Genomic DNA, 22,326 nt, shown 5'->3' on the forward strand with positions numbered 1-22,326 from the left:
TGTTTCAAAAAGAAGAAAATTTCGTGATGTAACGCTCAAATAGTTCGTTGATGTTACCATGCAACAGAGATAAAATGCGACATGTGGCTAGTAAAGAATGTAACATTTAATATCAACCGACATCATACGAGATACCTTGTTTATTTTCGGGAGAGATGCGAAAACATCGTTGGCATTTCCATCGTCGCTCCCAGTAACTTCGTCTTGTTGTTCACAAACTTCCTTCAAATCCTCAAACAGGCATTTAAGAATAACATTGTTTTCTTTGAAGTCGAAACCTTTAAAAGTATGTTTGTGTTTAATTTCTTTCAGGTGGGATCTGGCATCCGAAGCTTCTTTCTCAAAATGTCTGCCCATTAGGTACAAATGTCCAGCCAAATTATTGTCAACAAAATTATCAATTTTACTTTCCTCATCGTCACACCACTTGGTTTTCTCATCACACAATTTAGTAATATGGGAATGAATGGTCAAGTTTTCGTAATGTTTGTCTGTTATCCCGTCTCTAAGGCCACTTGTTAGTTCATCTACCCGTCGTTTAATCTTATTACCCAACTCCATACATTCTTGCACACATTTATCTGCAGTTTTCTTGTAGTTATCTTTGCTTTGTTCTGCCTCATTTTTCAGAAGCCGAATTTCATGTTTTACCTCCATCAACACTGACTTCATTGTGTTGACTTTCTCGCAGTTAATGGTAATTCCTTCCTGCAACAAGTCAACAACTTCTTTTACACAAGGAATATGTTCCGAATGAAGACATCGGCCACATATCATGGACTCATGAACATTACAAAGAAATATAGCTCTCTCTGTCGGATGCTGCTTACATCTATCTTCTGTGATGTCTTTCATAAAGAATTTTGGTTTAACTCCCCCATCCTCATGCATTTTTACAGCCTCATACAAAACGACAGTGTGAGTTTGAAACAACTTTCCTTTTTTGTGAATATCTACACAAATTTCTCCAATATCACCGCAGGTTTTGCAATGTCCAACTGCGTTTTCATTAAAGCACATTTCACACTGAATCTGCTTTGATGCCATGTTATATGATTATGCAGCTTTAAGATATCGTGACCAATACTAAAACGTCCTTGTATGCGCAAGAGCGATATGAGTAATGTTTTTGTGTCAATTGATTATTGTATTGTTGTCACCGTATATTCATTTGAGTATATCTGTCACTGAAAATATGAATATTTACATGTTAAACAAGAAAAAACATACTTCTTAAAATAGCGAGTGTATTATAACGCTGACGATAAGAAGCATGGTTAATGACGTATGTTTAAAAATGTAAATTAAAAACCTAACCCCGTATTTATCTCTGTATCAATCACAAATCATAAAGGTTTAATGTACATGTATGAGTTTAAATAATTAAATATTGGGTTGTGTAACGAGATATTCTTTCATATTTGAATGCGTCATGTATTATAACAACACAATGTTGAATAATGAATGAAAACAATACGCATCTATATTTCATGAAGAAAGAGAAATAGGTATACTTTGAATATAGAAATACACAGTGATTTGAACTTGTCCTTAAAAAATGCATAAAACAGTAAAAGCTTTCTATGTACAGCAAGATGATTGTGTCCCATGAAGTCAATGGACAGACAAAATGATACCTAAGATTTCACAAAGTACAAAAAGCTACCTTTACTTATATGTTTTAACTCAATAAGAGTTTTCGATCAAATGGCTTTCAAAGATAGACATTTGTCATGGGGATACTAAAATTGTTCCGTTTCGACGTCTGAATCAAATAATTATATGCATTAGGCATCATGTTTAAGCTGATGATTACATACATACTTAATTTGGTATGTTTGTTGGTGTAGGAGAGTAAAATTCTTTGTTGAAGAACCTCGAGGCTTTGTCATTATACGTTTATTCAGGTGGCGCTTTATGAATAAAACGTAAGGGGAACTAACGGTTATATTGTTCATGTAGAAATATATATTTTCTTCTCATCATTGTAAATATCATAACACTAGCTGCATTATTTATGTATATAAGATATTGATTAATGCCATCACGAGTAAAGGGGTTCTCGCATTTTTTTGAATTCATTTTTACAGATAAATTGGGTTCATTCAGAAACGGAGTGAATGCTTACTATCCAATGAATATGAGTGACACATTTACCTATACCACGATAAGAAATACAGTTATATAAAAATGCATTTTAAGAAGTAATTATTGAATAGCAATCAAAACAAATATCCTATATTGAATTGAAATCATTAATAGCTAGATGTATAATTATTATACAAACATACATTTGAGAAACACTGTTCAGATTATTTAACTATAACCTAACTTAGTGTTTAAAGCTGCACTCTCACATATTGAACGTTTTGACAACTTTTTTATGTTTTGTCCAGGAGCGAGCAAATGTTTGCGTAAATCCATGGAAACCAGTTATATAAGACTGCTGAAAAATATTAGATCGAAGATATTTATATTTAACTTCAAAAATTAATGTTTTATGCATTTTTGCTAAACCATTAGTAACGGTTTAAGCAGTAAAACATTAATTTTCGATCGGTAATATGAAAATCGGCGATCTGATCTTTTGTCAGCAATCTTGTATCATTGGTTTACATATATTTACGCAAAATTTTGCTCTTTCAAAGACAAAACATAAAAGGTTGTACAAATGGTATATCTGTGAGAGTGCAGCTTAAAGCTGAACTTATTATACTGTGCTGACAATCATCGATAGTGCTCAATGCACTGGCAAACAGGTCATATATATATATATATATATATATATATATATATATATATATATATATATATATATATATATATATATATATATATATATTACATCATTTGTAAACAAAATTAATCTCTAGCTGGCAATATATCATGCCCTTTTAATCGAGTAGATGGTAATACGAAACGACCAAGTCATTATCAATTTCAGTGTACTTAGGTTTATAGTAAGAACTAATTATCGACATTAAAGCCTCTTGCGTCGGTCTTATTTAATAAAGCAATACTTTTACTAAAAATCAGACATAAGCCCAAGTCATTTCAGTCGTCACAGCTTAGTGAAATCTATTATATTATGTTAATTAATGAATTTAATTAAAAGGTTGACTTCAAAATCATAATTTCACTTTATGTACTCACTAAAGAATGGGAAACAAACCAGCATTTTATTCAGCAAAACAATCTTTCAATCTCAGCTTTGGTACGCTTAAAACCTATTATCACCATTCAAAACACAGTAATCCAAATATTGAACACTGTCCAAATGTGTATCTGTTTTAAACCTATTGGCAATAATTAAATCGGTAAGCCAAATAAAAACACAACAAAATGACAAATATGCTAAGTCAACGCAAAATCTTACGCGTTGATTTTGTTTACAATAACAATAATTTTACTTAAGTCCCAACGTGAGCTCAAATACATTTTGTCAGCAAAGCTTAGTAAGATATGTTTTAAAGTATGAATCTAAAACATTCAGAATTTGATTAACCTGCATTGTGTATAGAAGCAATTTACTTCCTGATTTCAGTCAGTTCTCTTTTATTGTTTTGTTACGTTTCAAACACTTACTTTCATCATTTAAAAACACAATTATCTAAATACTTAACACACTCCCAAATGATCAATTCAGACCCCTATTTACACTAATATCAACGGTTTAACAGCTTATCAATATATCCACCTGTTGATAGTTACGAATGTAGCAGTCAAGAGTTTTGGTAAGAGTTGATAATCAGTGCCTACCTGATATTAAAGTAACGCTTTAAGAAATGATTTTAACCCCTATCGATATTAAGTTGCTTAATAAAAGGGAAGATCTAATAGTATGTAATCGTATTGTACATTCTTCACGGGGAAAAGCCAGTAGGCAACTAAATGACAAAGACCCTTACTAAAGAAGACCCTGAATAAAGAAGAATATGTATAAGAAGACTCTCTATAACGAATACCATGTATAATGAAGACTCTGTATAACGAATACCATGTATAATGAAGACTCTGTATAACGAATACCATGTATAATAAAGACCCTGTATAAAGAATACCATGTATAATGAAGACTCTCTATCAGGAAAACCATGTATAATACAGACTCTCTATAACGAATACCATGTATAATGAAGACTCTGTATAACGAATACCATGTATAATGGAGACCCTGTATAACGAATACCATGTCTAATAAAGATCCTGTATAAAGAATACCATGTATATTGAAGATTCTGTATAACGAATACCATGTATAATGGAGACCCTGTATAACGAATACCATGTATAATGAAGACTCTGTATAACGAATACCATGTATAATGAAGATCCTGTATAAAGAATACCATGTATACTGAAGACTCTGTATAACGAATACCATGTATAATGAAGATCCTGTATAAAGAATACCATGTATAATGAAGACTCTGTATAACGAATACCATGTATAATGAAGACCCTGTATAAAGAATACCATGTATAATGAAGACTCTGTATAACGAATACCGGGTGCGTATTATCAACGATCGTACTAAAAATCGTATCGTAAGTGTTTACGACAGGTTTACGATTTTAGCTACGAGCGTCTTATCAAGCCTGTCGCAAGTATATCAGTATTTCGTAACCTTACGATAATCGTACGCATGCGCAGTTAAAGCGAGCTCTTCAAACGAAGGTATTTTATCTGATGTTTGGTGGCTGCTGTCAGTTTTCACTTGGACGTAAACAAGTTGTAAAATGTCTTTAAGCGGAAAAGAAAAGAAGCGAGGGCCAAACTGGAAGCTAGAAGAAAGAAATACGCTTATAGAGCTATGCCGGGCCAGTACAAACACACTCAAAATGAACTGGGGAGAAGTGGCTGACAGGTTTTTCCTTTTGTTTATTTGTTAACTTTCTTGTGTCAGTAGTTGTGAATCTGTTTATCGACACCTGTACATATATTAAAATGTATATGGATATGTTAAGGCTAGTATCTGTTCTGACTAGTCATAAACAAGTTTTATTTTCCTTAGTGGATTTGTATTAAATAAATTACTAAAGTAAAATTGGGTTATTTTTTTTTTTAACTGAAGATTAAAAGTCGATACTGTATATGTTGATTGAATTGCTGTTTTTGTTGTTGAGAATGGGAGATATATCCTAGGCATAATTATCTAATATATTAGCACATTTATTTCATACTCACAAAATGTTCATGATTGATATATACATATTCAATTCATTAAATTTGTTTTGCAGGGTGAACAGTATCGGGGGAAACTCCAGAGTCGCCCCTGAGGTTAAAAAGAAGTGGACTGATATGAAGGTACTAGATAAAGTAATATAACAGGTGATATGCTAAAGAAAATTATGTTTTCAATATAATTCATCATGTGCAGCAGACAGCTTGTTACAACTCAGATGAAAAACATGAGGGTAATTTGGTTTCATTAGACTTGCAGTGTGTCTTATTTACTGGATATTGGACTGAAATTAAGCAATATCCTAAAACTATAAGAATGGGTATTTTATCAACAACAAAACATTCTCTAAAAGTAACAATGAAGTAAAAGGAAACATATATTAAAGCTGCACTCTCACAGAGTGAACGTTTCGACAACTTTTTTAATTTTTGTCTTGGAATGGGCTGATTTTTGCAAAAATGCATGGAAACCAGTTATATAAGACTGCTGCTAAAAGAATTGTTGGCAGTTTTTTGTGAGATTGAAAATTGATGTTTTATGCATTTTTCTTTACGCATTAGTAACAGTTTAAGACATAATAAACCAGTCAATTGTAACAACGGACCCCCCCCCAGGCCAGGGGGATAGCTGGGACTTTTTTGGTCCAGCCAACCCGAGGTGAAATCCCCGCGGGAGACAAACTGCTGGTAAAATCACCGTCAAATGTCACCGCATCCCTGACTTAAGACAGGCCCATTCCCTGTTAATTTTGGCGCAAAGACAAAACTACTCAGGGCCACTTGGAATGTAAATCACGGCCAATTTCCACGGATATCCCTGGTATACCCGTGGATCTGGGGGTACAATTGACTGGTGCATAACATTAAACATATATAGATCTGTGAGTGCAGCTTTAACAAGTCAACTAGTATAATATTGTATAGATGCTTTCCTTATATCTATATCATATCTAAGTTTCTTTTGCTTTATTTACTTGATTTAAATATTCTATCAAATTATTTGTTTGTTCTGCATAATATTTGCATGTGTTATTTCATACTAATTTGATATGATGTTAAGTGTTTTGTTTACTTTGCCATAATATACAATATCATATATGTTATTGTTTGTTAAATTACAGAGCAATGTAAAGAGGAAGGCGCAGCAAGAACGGACAGAAAGCAGGCAGACAGGAAATGGGTTGAAGACTATAAATCTGGATTCTTGGGAGGAAATGGTAATTATAATAATCACCCACAATAAACAAAACGTTATCTGTTAACATATGAATCAATCCTATGCAAAAGAGCTTGCTATTAAACTGAAGATCCATTTTAAATTTATTGAAAGTGTATTGCTATACTGAAATGAAGCTTATCCTATGTATTTTCAGCTCACCAGAGCACGAAGTGCTCAATGTGAGCTACTGTGATCGGTTTTTGTCCGGCATCAGTCTGTCAGTCAGTCCGTCCGTCAACAATTGCTTAAAAAACTTATCCTCTGAAACTACCTACCCAAATTCAATGGAACTTCACATGTTTGATCAGTTTGTTTTTCAATATTCTTTGAACAAATATCAAGCTATATTGATTACAAAGGTTAAACTCTCAGGTGAGCGATTTAGGGCCATTATGGCTCTCTTGTTATGGTTCATGCAGAATTATCAGCGAAAAAAGAGCTATATTTTTCTGTCTTTTAAATATCGGGATAATTGTGTATATTTTTTTTTCTTTCAATATATATCGCAGCCTCACTTCCATATCAAACAGAGTTGAGAATCAATTCTAATGATGTCCTATCTGGTATGATGCTGCGTTCACAAACAATTATGCATGATTTAGTAAAATTAAATTAACTGTTACTTATATTAATTTAAGTAATAAAATAAAGAGATGACATAATTATATCGCAATATATTATTCATTACATGAGCACCAGTGGTTGAAATTAACACAAGCCCTACAACAGCAAAATGTCTTTCGAGTTTTCTCAAATTCTGAATTTTATCTAGCAGGGCTTGTTAAAAAAAAAAGATGCCAAGCAATATCAGTTTGAATTTGGGTTTGTCAATCCAAAAGTCTAGTTTCAATGACTGAAGCACCATCAGTAAATGTTGCAATTATGATTAAGCCAATTGTGTGATATTGTTTTGCTGAATTAGAATATATAAAATATATTATATTTGAAACAGTTCTTTTCTTTTTAACAATTTGCTTTACAATGCAATTAAAAGTTTGTTGTTTGAATATAAGTGCATATGTTTCATAAAGATAATTGTTATTTTTTTGTAGTGGTATTTCTTACATTTAAAAACCTTTCAGGTATTGACAACGATTCCAAAGGTGTCAGTTGATGGCATTCCTGGAGGCGTGCAGTGCGGGGTTTCTTCAATCCAGGAATCGAATAAAGGTAGTGCCGTATATTTAAACCAAATGTAATGAAGGGACCCTAGTTAACATTCTGCGTTTAATGTCATTGCATTATATCAAATATATGTGTCGTATAACTACCACAAAATTATAAAACATGCCACAAGTTTGCTTCCAAAGTCTTCCATTTCTTCATACTTGTTTTAAAAAATGGCAAGTCATGTTATATCATACAAATTCAATTATACTATACATTTAAATTACCATTTGTTATTTCTTTTTATAGAAGAAGAAGAAGAAGAAGAAAAAGACATGATCCAGGGAGCAGCAGCTAATGTGAAAGACCGCTCATCATCAGTAAAGTTTTGTGAGTTTTTTTCATGATATTCCATTAAGGTTTATAGACATATAATATATTTGATGGAAATCTGTTTTTTATCATTCTAATAAAATGATTTGAGCATTATAAATAAACAGATTGATCTTTACACAAGGTGATTTCCCCAGAATTAAATCAATGAACATTTAAGAAAGTAACTATGTCAAATCAGTCTCCAGCATGAAACTATAACCTGCTTTTGTTGTCATTCTCTATGTTTAAAACTAATACAAAGATAATTTTGTAAATTGTGTCATAAATAAAATTTCTTAAAGCTGAGTGAGCACCGATGTTGTTTAAGTATTTAACTTCTTCTTGATTCTTTTAATGTCTTACCCATTTAATTAGACCATCTTTATTTAATGGTTTTTTTTCTAATTTCAGCTTCTTGTAATGCAACAGGGGGTTCCACATCAAATCTTCAACTGCGAATGGTGATGGCCCAGGAGCAACAAAACAGTATTCTGTCATCAATAGATTCTACATTGAAGAAAATGTTAGAATACCAAAAAGAAAAATCCGTTGACCTTCTACATTTTGAATATTAATTTAAGGAAACATTCATATAAAATTCTGTATCGGTTTCTTAGACTCATTGAAAATGTTATATTATTCAACTGGCCACAATTTCTCAACACTTTTTCAATCAATGAGGTTACATAATTCCATATTATCCTAAATACAAGTTATGGCCCCTGATTGACTTAGGTTAAAGTTTTAGGGCAGGTTAAAGTTTTAGGGCAAGTTGGGATTTTCACTTAAAACTCCAATACCATTCATTCAATTGACTTAATGCTTCGCACAGATGTTCAGAGCCATCACATAATGAGGTTAGATAACTCCATATTATCCTTTATACAAATTATGGCCTCTGATTGACTATGGAACTTAGGTTAAAGTTTTAGGGCAGGTTGGGATATTGTTTAATAACTTCTATACCCTTCATTCAATTGACTTAATACTTCACACAATTGTTCAGGATCATCACCCAATTAGGTTACATAACTCCATATCCTTAATACAAGTTATGGCCCCTGATTGACTTGGGTTAAAGTTTTGGGCAAAATTATTTACGACCATATTACAACAAGAAACATAACTCATTTTTAAGCCTAAATACAAATTATGGCCCTTGAATTTAAATTTTTTTTTTTTTAACTTCCTTTTAAAGACATATTTGTATATTCTTAACCACATTTTCATAATGGGAAATCAAGTTATTTGAATGACTTGCGTCATTGTTTTGGCGGGCTGGTGGAAGGGCAGCATCAAAGTCACCTTATGTATCGAATAATTTCAGTTAGGTTTGACATAAAGAGACCAAACTTGGTATTTTTATACGTTATTGTATTCTAAGTCAAAGCGACGTAGACGAGCGCGCTGTCTTACGACGGCTTTAAGAGACTTTAGACTTTGAATGGGAATTATGTTTATGGTTATCACAATTAACTCTTTCATTTATCAAAGTTCAGTTACAGTATGTATTTTGGCCTATAAAAATAAGCTTCGTACACCTGTTATGCTTCATAAGATGTTTTGAGATATTGGGGCCAGCTGTTTAAGAGTAAACTTTATGATATGTGAATTGCACTGTGATGTGATAGTGTTTGTGTAACTTACTGCCTTTCATCTAAGATTTGAACTTAGGTCCCTGAAGAGAAATTTGCCATGTATATAAAAGATTATTAATTTGTTCATTTTAGTTTAACATTGTAATAAATTCCACCAAGTGGGCACTAAAAACTATATTTTATGTTTTCATGAGGTTAAATATATTGCCATCTTACACTAAAACAAGCATTTTTTCGTAAATGACGTCAATGAAATATTTATATAACCATTGGAAGTGATGTTATGAAACATCAAATGTACAGTTGATTACAAGAAGAGGCATTTAAAGTTACTTTAGTTTTGTCTGTATGTACTCTTAATTCTTTGTATGTGTTGTATGATAAAAAGCCTGAACCTACACTCTTTTGTACAAAGTTTAGGCTTAGTGCCAAATTCGGATGTAATTGAAACTGAATGGGTGTTTCCTCAAAAGTGTAGAATTTAACTTATTCCTCGAAGTGAAAGTCAGTTTTTGGGCCCAGATGCATTTACTTGTTTATGTTTTGGTGCAATATTATATTTGCCTATGATGTTCTTAGGAAAGGTACTGCTATAAAACTAAAACTGTTATGAACTCCCTGTATAAAATGGGTGTATTATTCTGACATAACTGTTATATTGAATTGCAGTTGTAAAATAAATTATTCTGACTGAACGTTTTGCAATCAAATATAAACTAGAAAAACACTTTTTTGGCAAGTTAGGCATTATTAAATGAAGGATATGTACAAAGCAGAAATGATATTGAACGGCATTGTATTGTATCAATAGAAATGTATAGATGAAAGAATAATTAGTTGAGCTTTTAAGGTTATTTAGTTGAGCTTTTAAGGTTAATTAGTTGAGCTTTTAAGGTTTTTGATTTGTGTAAGTTATTGAATGTTATTCATTGAGACATCAGGAAATGCACATTGTTGCAGTGTGCCATTCTGTTGCCATAATCATGTTGTATGATGTTCTGTGTGTAATGTTGTGCATAATTGATTTGTTATTATGGTTAAAATGACATGGGTGATATCATAAATATCTTAATGTCTTTTAGTTCTTATCCCATTTACATGGTTACAATTTTACAATGTACTGCACTTTTGCACAATGCTACTGTGATAGTCTAAGTTGTTGACATAATTGTATATTTGTTGTGTTAAAGAGGTTTTATTTAGGGTTACCCCAGTAAAACATATAAAATTTGGGGGGGGGGGCAATTATTTAAAAAGGGTATGGGTGCGTGTTTGTTTTGCTAATTTGAATCCCAAATTTGCTTCTGTAGGAGGGTGGTGTATTTAATAAGAGTGCCCCCATCCATGGGGTATATACTATCAATAAATAGCCCTTAAATTGCTCGTAAAAAAATATGTGATATTTTTATGTTGTTATGTTTATGTCATAATTTTAAGCCGAATTTTTCCTGCACCTGATTAGAATAGGAACTTGGGTAAAAAACTAGGTATTTATGTAAAACCTCGCTGCACTCTCACAGATTGAATCATTTGACAATTAATTTCATTTTCTGTTTTGGAACAAGCAAATTTATGCGAAAATGCAAGGAAACCAATGCTATAAGACGGCTGATAAAGAAATCAGATCGCAGATTTTTGTAATTAAGTTTAAAAAAATATGTTTAAATTAATGCATTCTCCTTTAACTGTAAGTAACGCTTTTAGCCATAAAACAGGATTTATGAAACCAAGCTGATTGTTTGTCATCATTGTTACATTACTGGAATACAGATATAAGCAAACAAATTGTTCATTTAAATACCAAAACAAAAATAAAGAAGTTATCAAAACGGTAAATCTGTGAGAGTGCAGCTTTAAGAAAATGAAGAAATATTCTCCCAATTTCATACATTTAAACGCTTTAAGGTTATTTGAATGCACACATCTCTGATAAGTATGAAAATTGATCCTATTTGTTAAATAATTAGCAAATTAGCTCAAATCTTAGGTTTGCAAAATTGCATGGTGGAATAAAAAATATGTCTTTAATGCGTTGTTTTAAAACGCCGTCTTGTTGAATGTTTACAAATGTGTTAACATTGCGGATATGCCAGCATTAAAAAGGGACTTTGGAAAACGAATGATTTGTTTTGGCATTTCTTTGTTCTTTGTTCCATTTTGACAATTCATATCAATTGCATAAATTACATATATGACTTGAATAACAGTTAATTGTAATACTTGTACAAAATGATCACTCTGTTAATCAGGGCAACATGTTCAGTCCATTTGCAACCAATAACTTCCATGTAAAGGTCACAATACTGCATATTTGTTGTTTACTTTTACATCACTTAGTAAGTTCACACATTCATTTGTATTATACTTTGCATCATGTATTAACACAAAACGATCACAAACTATTTAAATTAAAGGAAATGGAACAAACAAACTACGTTCAATTTCACACAAAAGTGTTCATGAAGAGTGTTCAATTCTAAAATAAGGTTCAACTATAAAGTCTGTGTTCGATGAGGTGTATGGTGATAGGATTGAGATAACACACCGAAACCTTCCTTTCAGGATTCCAAAACTCTGCTCGATAACCATCCTTCCCTTGCTCTGCGCGTTGTTATATCTTGCTTCAGCAGGCGTTACGGGATTAGCAAGCGGAGTTAGCAGGCTGTTAGTGAGTGGATAACCGCTATCAGCCAGCAGCATCCCTGGCCTCTCACTCTCCATGTGTTCCTGTGTTAGATAATGGACAAGAAGTGGTTTTAAAAATCAGTATGTCTTGCATTTCTAAGCAGAAAATAACGTGTGTCACGTAAACTGTCAAAATATGTGCACCTAAAAGTTTGAGGTTGGTTAATATTTAAAGGATAAACAAGTACAGTAGTCTAAAGAAAAGTTCTTAGGTTTGATGCATGGACCTATCATGATTCTAATTGTTTTTCCAAGGGTTTCCAAATAGATAAACAAATGCCAGCAGAACTCTTGTATATAATACATGGCTTACGTATTCAGTCATATAGCCATTACCTTCAACGACGAGGTGTTCATGACGGAAGAATCATGCTGCGACCCTGGCCACTTGGCGACAATGTCGATGAACCTAATATATAATAGGAAAAGGGCTAAAACGATCTCAAAATGCAATGATTAAATATTAAGGTCGACAATTACAGAATGCCGATAGATGATCTCATTACCTAGATATATAGGTAATAATCAAATAAAACGATTTACCTTCTGTCGTGGCTACATGTAGCCATAACATTTATAGCATGGAATCCTTTCCGGCATATGTAGGCTTCGCCACTGTCTTTCGGGGCAATGATAGGGACGAGTGTTCCGTCGACTGCACCTATATTAAAATACATCAAGTAAATAACAGATTGGTGTGCACCTTTCATCAGAGAATTACCTTTTCCCGTCGGACCATTTTTCAATTTCAATTCAAATTATTGAAATAAGTTCCTGTATCATTTAAATATAAATGAGTACGAAATACTACTATTAAAAAATACGAACTTTCAACCCATCAGTTAGTATGCATGAAGTCATATAGTCATTACTTATACGTATTGCCTACCTACGATATTGGCAATTTTGCATCTTTTGTAGAAGCCAAGTTTTGCTTCTGCCAATTCTTGTTGTGTTCTTTGAAATCTGGCAAAAGAAAGTGTTTCATTACTACTGCGTTAAACTCAAAAATATGTTAATCTATACTGTGATATTACAGAATAAAGAACTCTGTCAAATAACCTGTGATGTTTAAGGTCCATCCACACTGCATTGTGCATTTTACTAGTATGATGGCATATATATATATATATATATATATATAACGCGCTTCGTAATTTAAGGTATACGACAAGGGACAAAAACAAAAATAGACGAAGAAAGGTGGGGGGGGGGGGGTATTGCACACAAATAACACAATGATTGAGTTATATCCTTTAAGTAACTTACCTTATATTGTCAATATTTCGATTGACAGCGTCTACAAACTCATGCAACACCCTTGACGCTGTTTGCTTAGATATGCCGTGCAGGTCGGCTACCTCTGATAAGAAATTTCCTTTAGACAGAACTCTAAGCCCAACCAGCACCTGTTACACAAATTAAGTAGTTTGTATTTTTACAGAAATATTAAATTTTAAAAAGAGCTTTTCGTAGCAATACATATTTACGTTCAACCCCTTTTTTCACTAACTTGTTTAGTACGTCTGCTTTATATGAAATGTATTTTTCCAATACCTTATTGAAAAAGACTATAGTGTATGATTACTGAAATAGGCTATCGATGATTCTCAATACATGACGTCATTGTTATTGACCTCATTTTATCTGGAAATTTATGGCTGTAAATATTTACATGTTTGAAGGATTTACGGTGCATTTCATTTCTTGTGGCGAGCCCTGCTGATGTTTGCTGGACTCGCCTTCTTACTATTACTATATTTCACAATTATCGGATAACATGGACAATGAAGGTATGTGTTTTTTGCAAAGGTTTATTTAAAATGCTGTGTCATTCTCATTTCGTTTTGAGGTCTTTATTGCTCATATACATACAGTACAGTACATGCTACCTGGTGTATCTTTATATCGCTCTACTTTGATACATCATTTATAATACTTATATAAAAGCATTGAGTTAATTCAAGCACTCAATGAAATTTTGAATAAGTTATATAGATATAACTGACGGTCTTTTTTTTTAAGAGTACCAGTACAGTTTTACCTTCGTCATAGACGATACCGATTGTGACCTGTTTGTAGGAGGTGAAAGGTCATTTCTTAGGTTATCTTCCAAATAAATAATGGCGATTCGTGAGAGTCTATATCGGTCCACAACCTCCACATCTGACAGATGATCTAAGGATGAAATGCGATCCTTAAAGGTGCGTTGTTTTCTTTTTCTTTGGCCGAAAACAAACAACGCCGCCATATTTACGAAATTTACGAGAGCGTTTCACCTGTCGTAACTTTAACGCACCAGTTAAGATAATCGTAAGTTTACGAATCTTAGTAAGACGCGGTTACGATCGTAAATTTGACGTACGACAAACTTACGATAATATTTGCGCGTACGATCGTTGATAATACGCCCCCACCATGTATAATGAAAATCCTGTATAAAGAATACCATGTATAGTGAAGACTCTGTTTAACGAATACCATGTATAATGAAGACCCTGTTTAACGAATACCATGTATAATAAAGACCCTGTTTACCGAATAGCCTTTTTAAAAGGAACAATTTTCTAAGGCAAAAAACACTAATAATTAGGGTACAAATTGCGTTATTGACGTTATATGGGTAATAAACGCAATTAGACTGGTTAAAGTGTGTTGTGTCCGAGAGACCAATAGTTTATTTTTTTTCTGAATAATTACAACATTACTTAATTTCAGTCCAGAAAATCCTACAGTAATATTATTTTTTAACCATTTTGTAAATAAAATGTACAGTAACATGAAAACAGTTAATCATATGAAGTCATAATATCGCGAGGAGAAAATCACTTTATATTTGATACGTTCAAAACATTTGAATTGATTTTTTTAAGATAGTCATTAAATAGTTCGTATTCTTCTGGCAAAATGCAAACAACGATACGACCAATAGTTTTGAACTTTTATACATTATTTAATACGCGGATATTCGCGATCTGAACATATCCGAAGAATATGCGTACATCTGATCATATTCGCAATTTCAGAAAGGTTATACATTAAAGGAATGGAAGTTGAAGAGTAAATATTGAAAGTTGGTGTTACCTTCTGAAAATGGTCAGCAAAACATAAGTTAATTTGGGAATTAACCTAATTTACAGGCATCTAAACCAAGAAAAGCGAAATTACGAACATAAGGAAGGGAGCTTAACCCAACCTGATGACAATGCCAATACAGAAAAATAAAATATACCAAATAAAACTGATATACTTAGATCGAATAGTCACCGATCTGATGCATACATTACGTGAATATAACCGAAAAGTGCCACCTCCTTTAAGATACGATACAGTATGTTCCTTGCGTGCAGAGAGAGAGAGGCAGTTTGTCCCCCCACAGACGATTCTTGTGTGGTTTCCTTTTGGACGAAATAATAAATTTAGAAAATATGCTTTTGGTCATTGGTCATTACAGTATCACAATTATGGTAAAAATGTCAATTTAATAACACGATGTGCTTACCGCCTTAAAATTGGACAGCATGACATCAAACACGGACACTTTCGACATCTTAAAAATTGATAAATTTGCAAGAACGACAATTTAAAATACTCATGAGTTTCATACATTTCAATCAGCATGAACAACTGCTATGCTCTAACTGTACAATATAGTACAATATTGAACGAACAGCTCCCCGGAAAGGGAGGTGACTAGCGCTCTTATTGTACAATATAGTACAATACTGAACGAACAGCTCCCAGGAAATGGAGGTGAATAGTGCTCTTATTGTACAATAAAGAACAATATTGAACGAACAGCTTCCCTGAAAGGGAGGTGACTAGCTCTCTTATTGTTCAATAAAGTATAATACTGAACGAACAGCTCCCCGAAAAGGTAGGTGACTAGTGCTCTTATTGTTCAATAAAGTATAATACTGAACGAACAGCTCCCCTGAAAGGGAGGTGAATAGTGCTCTTATTGTACAATATAGTACAATACTGAACGAACAGCTCCCCGAAAAGGTAGATGACTAGTGCTCTTATTGTTCAATAAAGTATAATACTGAACGAACAGCTCCCCAAAAAGGTAGATGACTAGTGCTCTTAATGTACAATAAAGTATAATACTGAACGAACAGCTCCCAGGAAAGGGAGGTGACTAGCGCTCTTATTGTACAATATAGTACAATACTGAACGAACAGCTCCCAGGAAAGGGAGGTGACTAGCGCTCTTATTGTACAATATAGTACAATATTGAACGAACAGCTCCCCTGAAAGGGAGGTGACTAGCGCTCTTATTGTACAATATAGTACAATATTGAACGAACAGCTCCCCTGAAAGGGAGGTGACTAGCGCTCTTATTGTACAATATAGTACAATACTGAACGAACAGCTCCCAGGAAAGGGAGGTGACTAGCGCTCTTATTGTACAATATAGTACAATATTGAACGAACAGCTCCTCTGAAAGGGAGGTGACTAGCGCTCTTATTGTACAATATAGTACAATATTGAACGAACAGCTCCCCGGAAAGGGAGGTGACTAGCGCTCTTATTGTACAATATAGTACAATACTGAACGAACAGCTCCCCGGAAAGGGAGGTGACTAGCTCTCTTATTGTACAATATAGTACAATACTGAACAAACAGCTCCCAGGAAAGGGAGGTGACTAGCGCTCTTATTGTACAATATAGTACAATATTGAACGAACAGCTCCCCTGAAAGGGAGGTGACTAGTGCTCTTATTGTACAATATAGTACAATATTGAACAAACAGCTCCCCTGAAAGGGAGGTGACTAGCGCTCTTATTGTACAATATAGTACAATATTGAACGAACAGCTCCCAGGAAAGGGAGGTGACTAGTGCTCTTATTGTACAATATAGTACAATATTGAACAAACAGCTCCCCTGAAAGGGAGGTGACTAGTGCTCTTATTGTACAATATAGTACAATATTGAACGAACAGCTCCCTGGAAAGGGAGGTGACTAGCGCTCTTAATGTACAATATAGTACAATATTGAACAAACAATTCCCCGGAAAGAGAGATGGCTAGTGCTCCTAAATATTTAACGAACAGCTCCCCGGAAAGAGAGGCGACCAGTGTTCTTATTGTATAATATAGTACAATATTGAACGAACAGCTCGCCGGAAAGGGAGGTGACTAGCGTTCTTATTGTACAATATAGTACAATTATTATACATATATATAATACATTATATTATACAAGTATTATATCTCCATCACTCGTTATAAAGCATTACATGTAATTAAAATGTAAAGCAAGAGAGTAAGTCACGGATAAAAACTCCTAGAACTGAGACTTAAGAAACGTTCACATGATATTGTCATCTTAGTGAAGCTTTCAAACGTAAGCGTGAACGTTGCATATGGCTGAGGCTTTAGAACGTTACGAAAGAGATGTTTGTAGAAATTTTCCAAATGTTTTATAAAACTGAGGCTTTATAAAGTGATTCAAAACAGTTTCATATAACTGAGGTTTTAGAACATATCAAACATTTTTAAACTAAGGAGATTAAGTTCGTCCAATGCAATTAGAATTAGATCATCTAAAATTATATTGTAAGAATGTACATCATTTTTACTTTAAAAAAAAGAAGATATTTTATACAATTCAAACAATTGTGATCAATGTTTACAATGTAAAAAATAATCGCCTCATAAATAAAAGAAAGCCTCTACGCTCCAGCTTACTGGTAGCCGGTTATCATTCAAAGATAAAACTCTAATAATTTGAAAGGCATTTGACCTAGGTTAACGCTTGAGTACATGGCGTTAAGTCAGGTGCATATTTTACGATGGCGATTTGAGAGCAGTGTACAATATAAAATATATCGCACAACCATTTGATCACAGCAATATGTATAACAGCGTAAAGTATTAAATGGCGTCAAGATTGCCCGTTATGCATGATAAATTTTTCCCTTAAATTATATTACTTTATACAAATTAACAGCAAAATTTCTATTGACATTGACATTTTCTGATTTAGCAAATTGATTTCTGTTGGAAACATTCGTGTCATATTTTATGTCAAAATCTCAAGAGATCAACCGGTCGTAAAAATTACTTGTGTGACAGTATACCGTTCTGTCTGAGTGAATGTAATACACACTATACCTCAAGATATTGTCCTTTAGTGCAAGCTCAAATCAAATTGATACTGATAAAAAACCTAACGGGTTTACTAACAATTCAAAAGGCCGGCAGCGATACGAAAGTCGATTGAACGACCAAAATTTTAAACGCTGGAAATATCAATTTCTATTTAGTTTTAATGTTCAATATTTAACACGTATGATTCATATATCCGTTGTAACATGAAAAGCTGTAATTATGAGTTAAGCATATTTAACGAAATAATATTTTATCAGATTTCCAATCAATAGGCATTTATGTTTTCCCGGAAATGTCTTCCTAATAATAAAATAATATGTTTATGATTCAAATTTATCGGAACTGCTTAATCAACAATGTCTTGGAGCTTAGTTCTGATTGCACTATTTAAAAAAAGATAATTGCATTTTTGTAACCCGGAAATAAATTCCATCCACTATTTTTCATTATTTCTTCTGAATAACATTGATGTAATGTTCTAACAATTGTTTTCGTCTTATGTTTTGTACGGAATGAAACGTTTTGAAGCGAAAATGTTCAAAAATTAGGTTTGCCATTTCCCTAATTAGCGATCAGCTTTGTTTATTTCTAGGAACATATTGAAACATTTTTACGATCAAATATTATTTGTCATAGTTTACAGGTTCAAAAAGGCCGTTTTCATTTTCGTTAAAGGAACGTAAATACATTTGCTTTCAAAGTAGTTCTTGAATGTGATATTTTCATTCTATTAATAAAGCAAATAACTTCTTTTTTTTAAAACAAAATCACCTCTTTAGATTTGTTACACTTAAACAAGTTTTTGTCATCATTTGAAAACGCATTTATCCAAATATTGAACACGCTCCTAAATAAACATTTTAAACATATTGGATATAATTAAAACTCTAAGACAAGAGAAAGCACATCAACATAACAATAATAGTTAGTCCAAACTTACACTTATGCCTCGATCTAATTTAATGTAACATAGCTTTTACTAAATTCACAGCGTAAGCACTGTTGTTAACTTAAACCATCCAATTTTGTGAATATAACTTGAAGTATGAAACCAATACGCTTTCAAATTTCATGAAATGAATAGCTTAAACTTCAAAATCGTAAACTTGAAAACAGAAACCCGAGGTCAACCAACCTGCATTGTATTCAAAAGCAAAGTACTTCCTTGTTTAAGTTAAATCGCCTTTATTGTTCATTTTCGCTTAAAATACTTATTTGTCATCATTTAAAAAACACATTTATCCAAATATTGAACACACTCACAATCGTCCTTTTTTAAAACAAGTTATTAAACTAATCATTTGGGATAAACACAAACAGACATATCAATGTAAACAACCGACGTTACTTACTATGGGAGCAGTCAACAGTTTTGTTAAACGACAATATTCACTGTCTACATGTCACTTAAGGAATATTTTAAGAAATAATATTTACCACTTGCGATAAAAAACAGTTTTCATTAAAGGAATATCTATGTTGTGGTAGTAAGGATAATTTATTTATTTAAGTCTTATAAAAATTGTATGTTTTCGAAATAGATCGTGAAATGCATTAACGAAAACTTGTATTATATGTTTAATTAAAGGATTCATGTGTTGATACTTTTCTAAGCACAAACTCGCTTTGTGAGAACACGTTTGAAGAAAAACAGAACGGTACAATAAATAGCAATGGCTCAAATGCAACGAAGTGGAAACAAATATTGATGAATAAGAGGTTTGGACATTAACTCCAAAAACCAGAAGATGAAACCCGGGACATCGAGCTCCATTTAAAATAGCCAGAATACTTAAATCGCGATTTCATATTTAGTAACAAAACTCATAAAACTGTCGGGACAAAGTGCTATTGGCGGCAAATGTAGATGTTACACACTTACTTAGAAGTCAATAGTTCGTGTATTTTGTTTGCAATGTTTAACAATTATTGGCGATTGTTATAAAATCAAATTAAAAATAAAAACATCATGACCATCATATGATTTATATTTATTCTCTGTTGATTTTCGCTTTAACGTTTTTTGTATGGACAAACAACGGGTTACAACACCAATGGACATGAAGTAAATGATCCCAATTGTCCGATGAAGGGCGACTCAATAGCAGCGGACAACTCGACAGCAGAGGATACAATCTTGTATCTCGAAACATTACAAAATCAAAATGCATTTTCCTTGCTGACAGAGAGAGAGGCATTAAATCCCCAACATATGATTTGCTCTTGTGTGTTTTTGATCTTGGTCGAAATAAGAAATGTTCCATATTTACTCTTCGTACAATGGTGGTTACAGTATCGAAAGTACGGTCTAACAGTCATGTACATACAACAATTTGCTTATTCTCTAAACTATAGGCAGCATTTCATAAATTTCGGACACATTATACTTTTAACAAATTTATCAACTTGCAAGTACGACAAGGTAACATAATAATGAGTTTATTTTTTTTTAATTTCACACAGAATGAACGACGGTTATGCAATTTATGGATCGGACAGCTACCCGCAAAATGAGGTAATCAGTGCTCATACTTTAGCAGAAGTGTTGTCTGCTTCGAGTCTATCTTGATGTAAATATTGATTTAAAAGAATTTTCGTAATATTTTCATTGTTTTAAAGTTAGGTTTGCTAGTAATAGCTCGTATTATATGCTTGTTTTAGTAACAGAATGTTGATGAGTTTTTAACGTATTTGTTTTTGCGAAAACACAGTTAATGAGATATCGAAAGTAGAATTCATTTACAGCAAATAACTAATAATAAAAACCGAAAATCAAAAGTAGACGTATTTTCGGAGAGTCCACATCAAAAAGGTCTCTTTTTATTGTTATTCTTTATTTAACATTTAACTTTCTGAACAAACGAGCTTATAATGGTATAAACGAACCAACCTGAATTATATTCAGAAGCAAATAACTTCCTTGTGGAATAATCTACTTTCTGTTTTGAAGGCTTAAACCACTTATATTTCATCCTTTAGAACACATCTATCTAAATACTGACCACACCCAAACATATTATCCTTTTTTAACCTATCGAAAAAATAATTACTTTAAAAAAAGCAATTTAAAAATTACTCACCGAAACCAATAATATCACTAAAACAGCCTGCATTATATTCAGAAGTAAATTACTTCCTTGTTTAAGTCAGATCTTCTTAATAGAATGATACGCTTAAAACACTTACTTGATATCGTTTAAACACACATGTATCCAAACATTGCGCACACTCTAAAATATTATCTTTTTAAAACCCTTTTACAACCATTATTACGGTTTAACACATGCACGCATATCAATATAAACAACTGAGGTCAATTGCAAAGGGAGCAGTCAACAGTTTGGGTAAGAGAAAATAATCAGTGTCTACTTAACTTTAAAGGAATGCTTTTAGATATTTTACAAAAGCTTTGAATAGTAAACTGCATTTGTAATGTTAGTGTGTTCAATGTATGTTTTAAAGATATAGATCATAGAAAGCATGAACTAAAGATGTAGTATTTGTTTATATTGAAGGAATTCTGTTTTGATACTTCTAAGCACAATTTCGCTTTGTGAGAACACATCTGAATAGAAACAAAATGAAACAAGAAATAACGCATGCCTCCGATGAAAGAAAGTAGAATCGAATATTAATTAATAAGTAACTGGCGAATACAACAACAATGCTGTTCTTGAGGACAATGAATCAAAACATTGAAGGTTTTAAATTCAGGCAATCGAGCTTCAAACTAGCCAAAATAACTGAATCAAGATTTCATTCTTGGTAATATTACTCATTTAACTGTCGGGACACAGTGCTATGGACGGCCAATGTAGATGCTACACACTAAACTTGAAGTCAATGGTCTCCGCATCTGATTCAGTTTGCAACGTTTGACTATAATTTGCACTTGTTCTGAAAATAAAAGGAAATAAAAACTTTGTAAAAACACATATAATGTTTATAAATATTTTTGTCGATTCTCGCTTTCACGTTTGGTCTTTTGGGTGGTCGAAACACAAGCATCAATGAATCTGAAGTAACTGATCAT

General features: G+C 32.8%; 3 protein-coding genes across 8 annotated transcripts in view; 1 reads left to right on the forward strand and 2 right to left on the reverse strand.

Annotated features, from left to right (window-relative positions):
* LOC128241749 (uncharacterized) overlaps positions 1 to 21,599 on the reverse strand; it is a 60,363-nt gene extending 38,764 nt beyond the window's left edge. For both annotated transcript variants that reach the window (XM_052958817.1, XM_052958816.1), the window contains exons 1-2: positions 21,480 to 21,599; positions 136 to 1,187 (exon numbers count right to left, since the gene is read on the reverse strand). In XM_052958817.1, coding sequence (XP_052814777.1) covers positions 136 to 1,047 — 912 coding nt within the window. In that variant the 5' untranslated portion in view covers positions 1,048 to 1,187; positions 21,480 to 21,599. The remainder of the gene's footprint in view (positions 1 to 135; positions 1,188 to 21,479) is intronic.
* On the forward strand, positions 4,772 to 6,612 carry LOC128241752 (nuclear apoptosis-inducing factor 1-like). The gene is made up of 4 exons (XM_052958823.1): positions 4,772 to 4,868; positions 5,242 to 5,308; positions 6,307 to 6,402; positions 6,559 to 6,612. The coding sequence occupies exons 1-4, from the start codon at positions 4,843 to 4,845 to the stop codon at positions 6,595 to 6,597; spliced, it is 228 nt and encodes a 75-aa protein (XP_052814783.1). The 5' UTR covers positions 4,772 to 4,842; the 3' UTR covers positions 6,598 to 6,612.
* On the reverse strand, positions 11,404 to 21,437 carry LOC128241750 (putative nuclease HARBI1). Of its 5 annotated transcripts, none has more exons than XM_052958820.1 (7): positions 21,374 to 21,437; positions 15,457 to 15,567; positions 13,439 to 13,578; positions 13,059 to 13,135; positions 12,713 to 12,830; positions 12,506 to 12,578; positions 11,404 to 12,211 (listed from the first exon to the last, which is right to left on the reverse strand). In XM_052958820.1, exons 1-7 carry the CDS (start codon positions 21,404 to 21,406, stop codon positions 11,942 to 11,944), a joined length of 822 nt encoding a protein of 273 aa, XP_052814780.1. In that variant the 5' UTR covers positions 21,407 to 21,437; the 3' UTR covers positions 11,404 to 11,941. The 5 variants fall into 5 exon arrangements, with proteins under 5 accessions (XP_052814780.1, XP_052814781.1, XP_052814778.1 ...); XM_052958821.1 differs by having other exon boundaries at positions 11,405 to 12,211; positions 15,481 to 15,567; positions 21,374 to 21,433; XM_052958818.1 differs by having other exon boundaries at positions 11,405 to 12,211; positions 14,214 to 15,567; positions 21,374 to 21,397.
* Positions 21,600 to 22,326: the final 727 nt, after the last annotated feature.

Source organism: Mya arenaria, chromosome 7, assembly GCF_026914265.1.
Source record: "Mya arenaria isolate MELC-2E11 chromosome 7, ASM2691426v1".
Classification (NCBI taxonomy): domain Eukaryota; kingdom Metazoa; phylum Mollusca; class Bivalvia; order Myida; family Myidae; genus Mya; species Mya arenaria.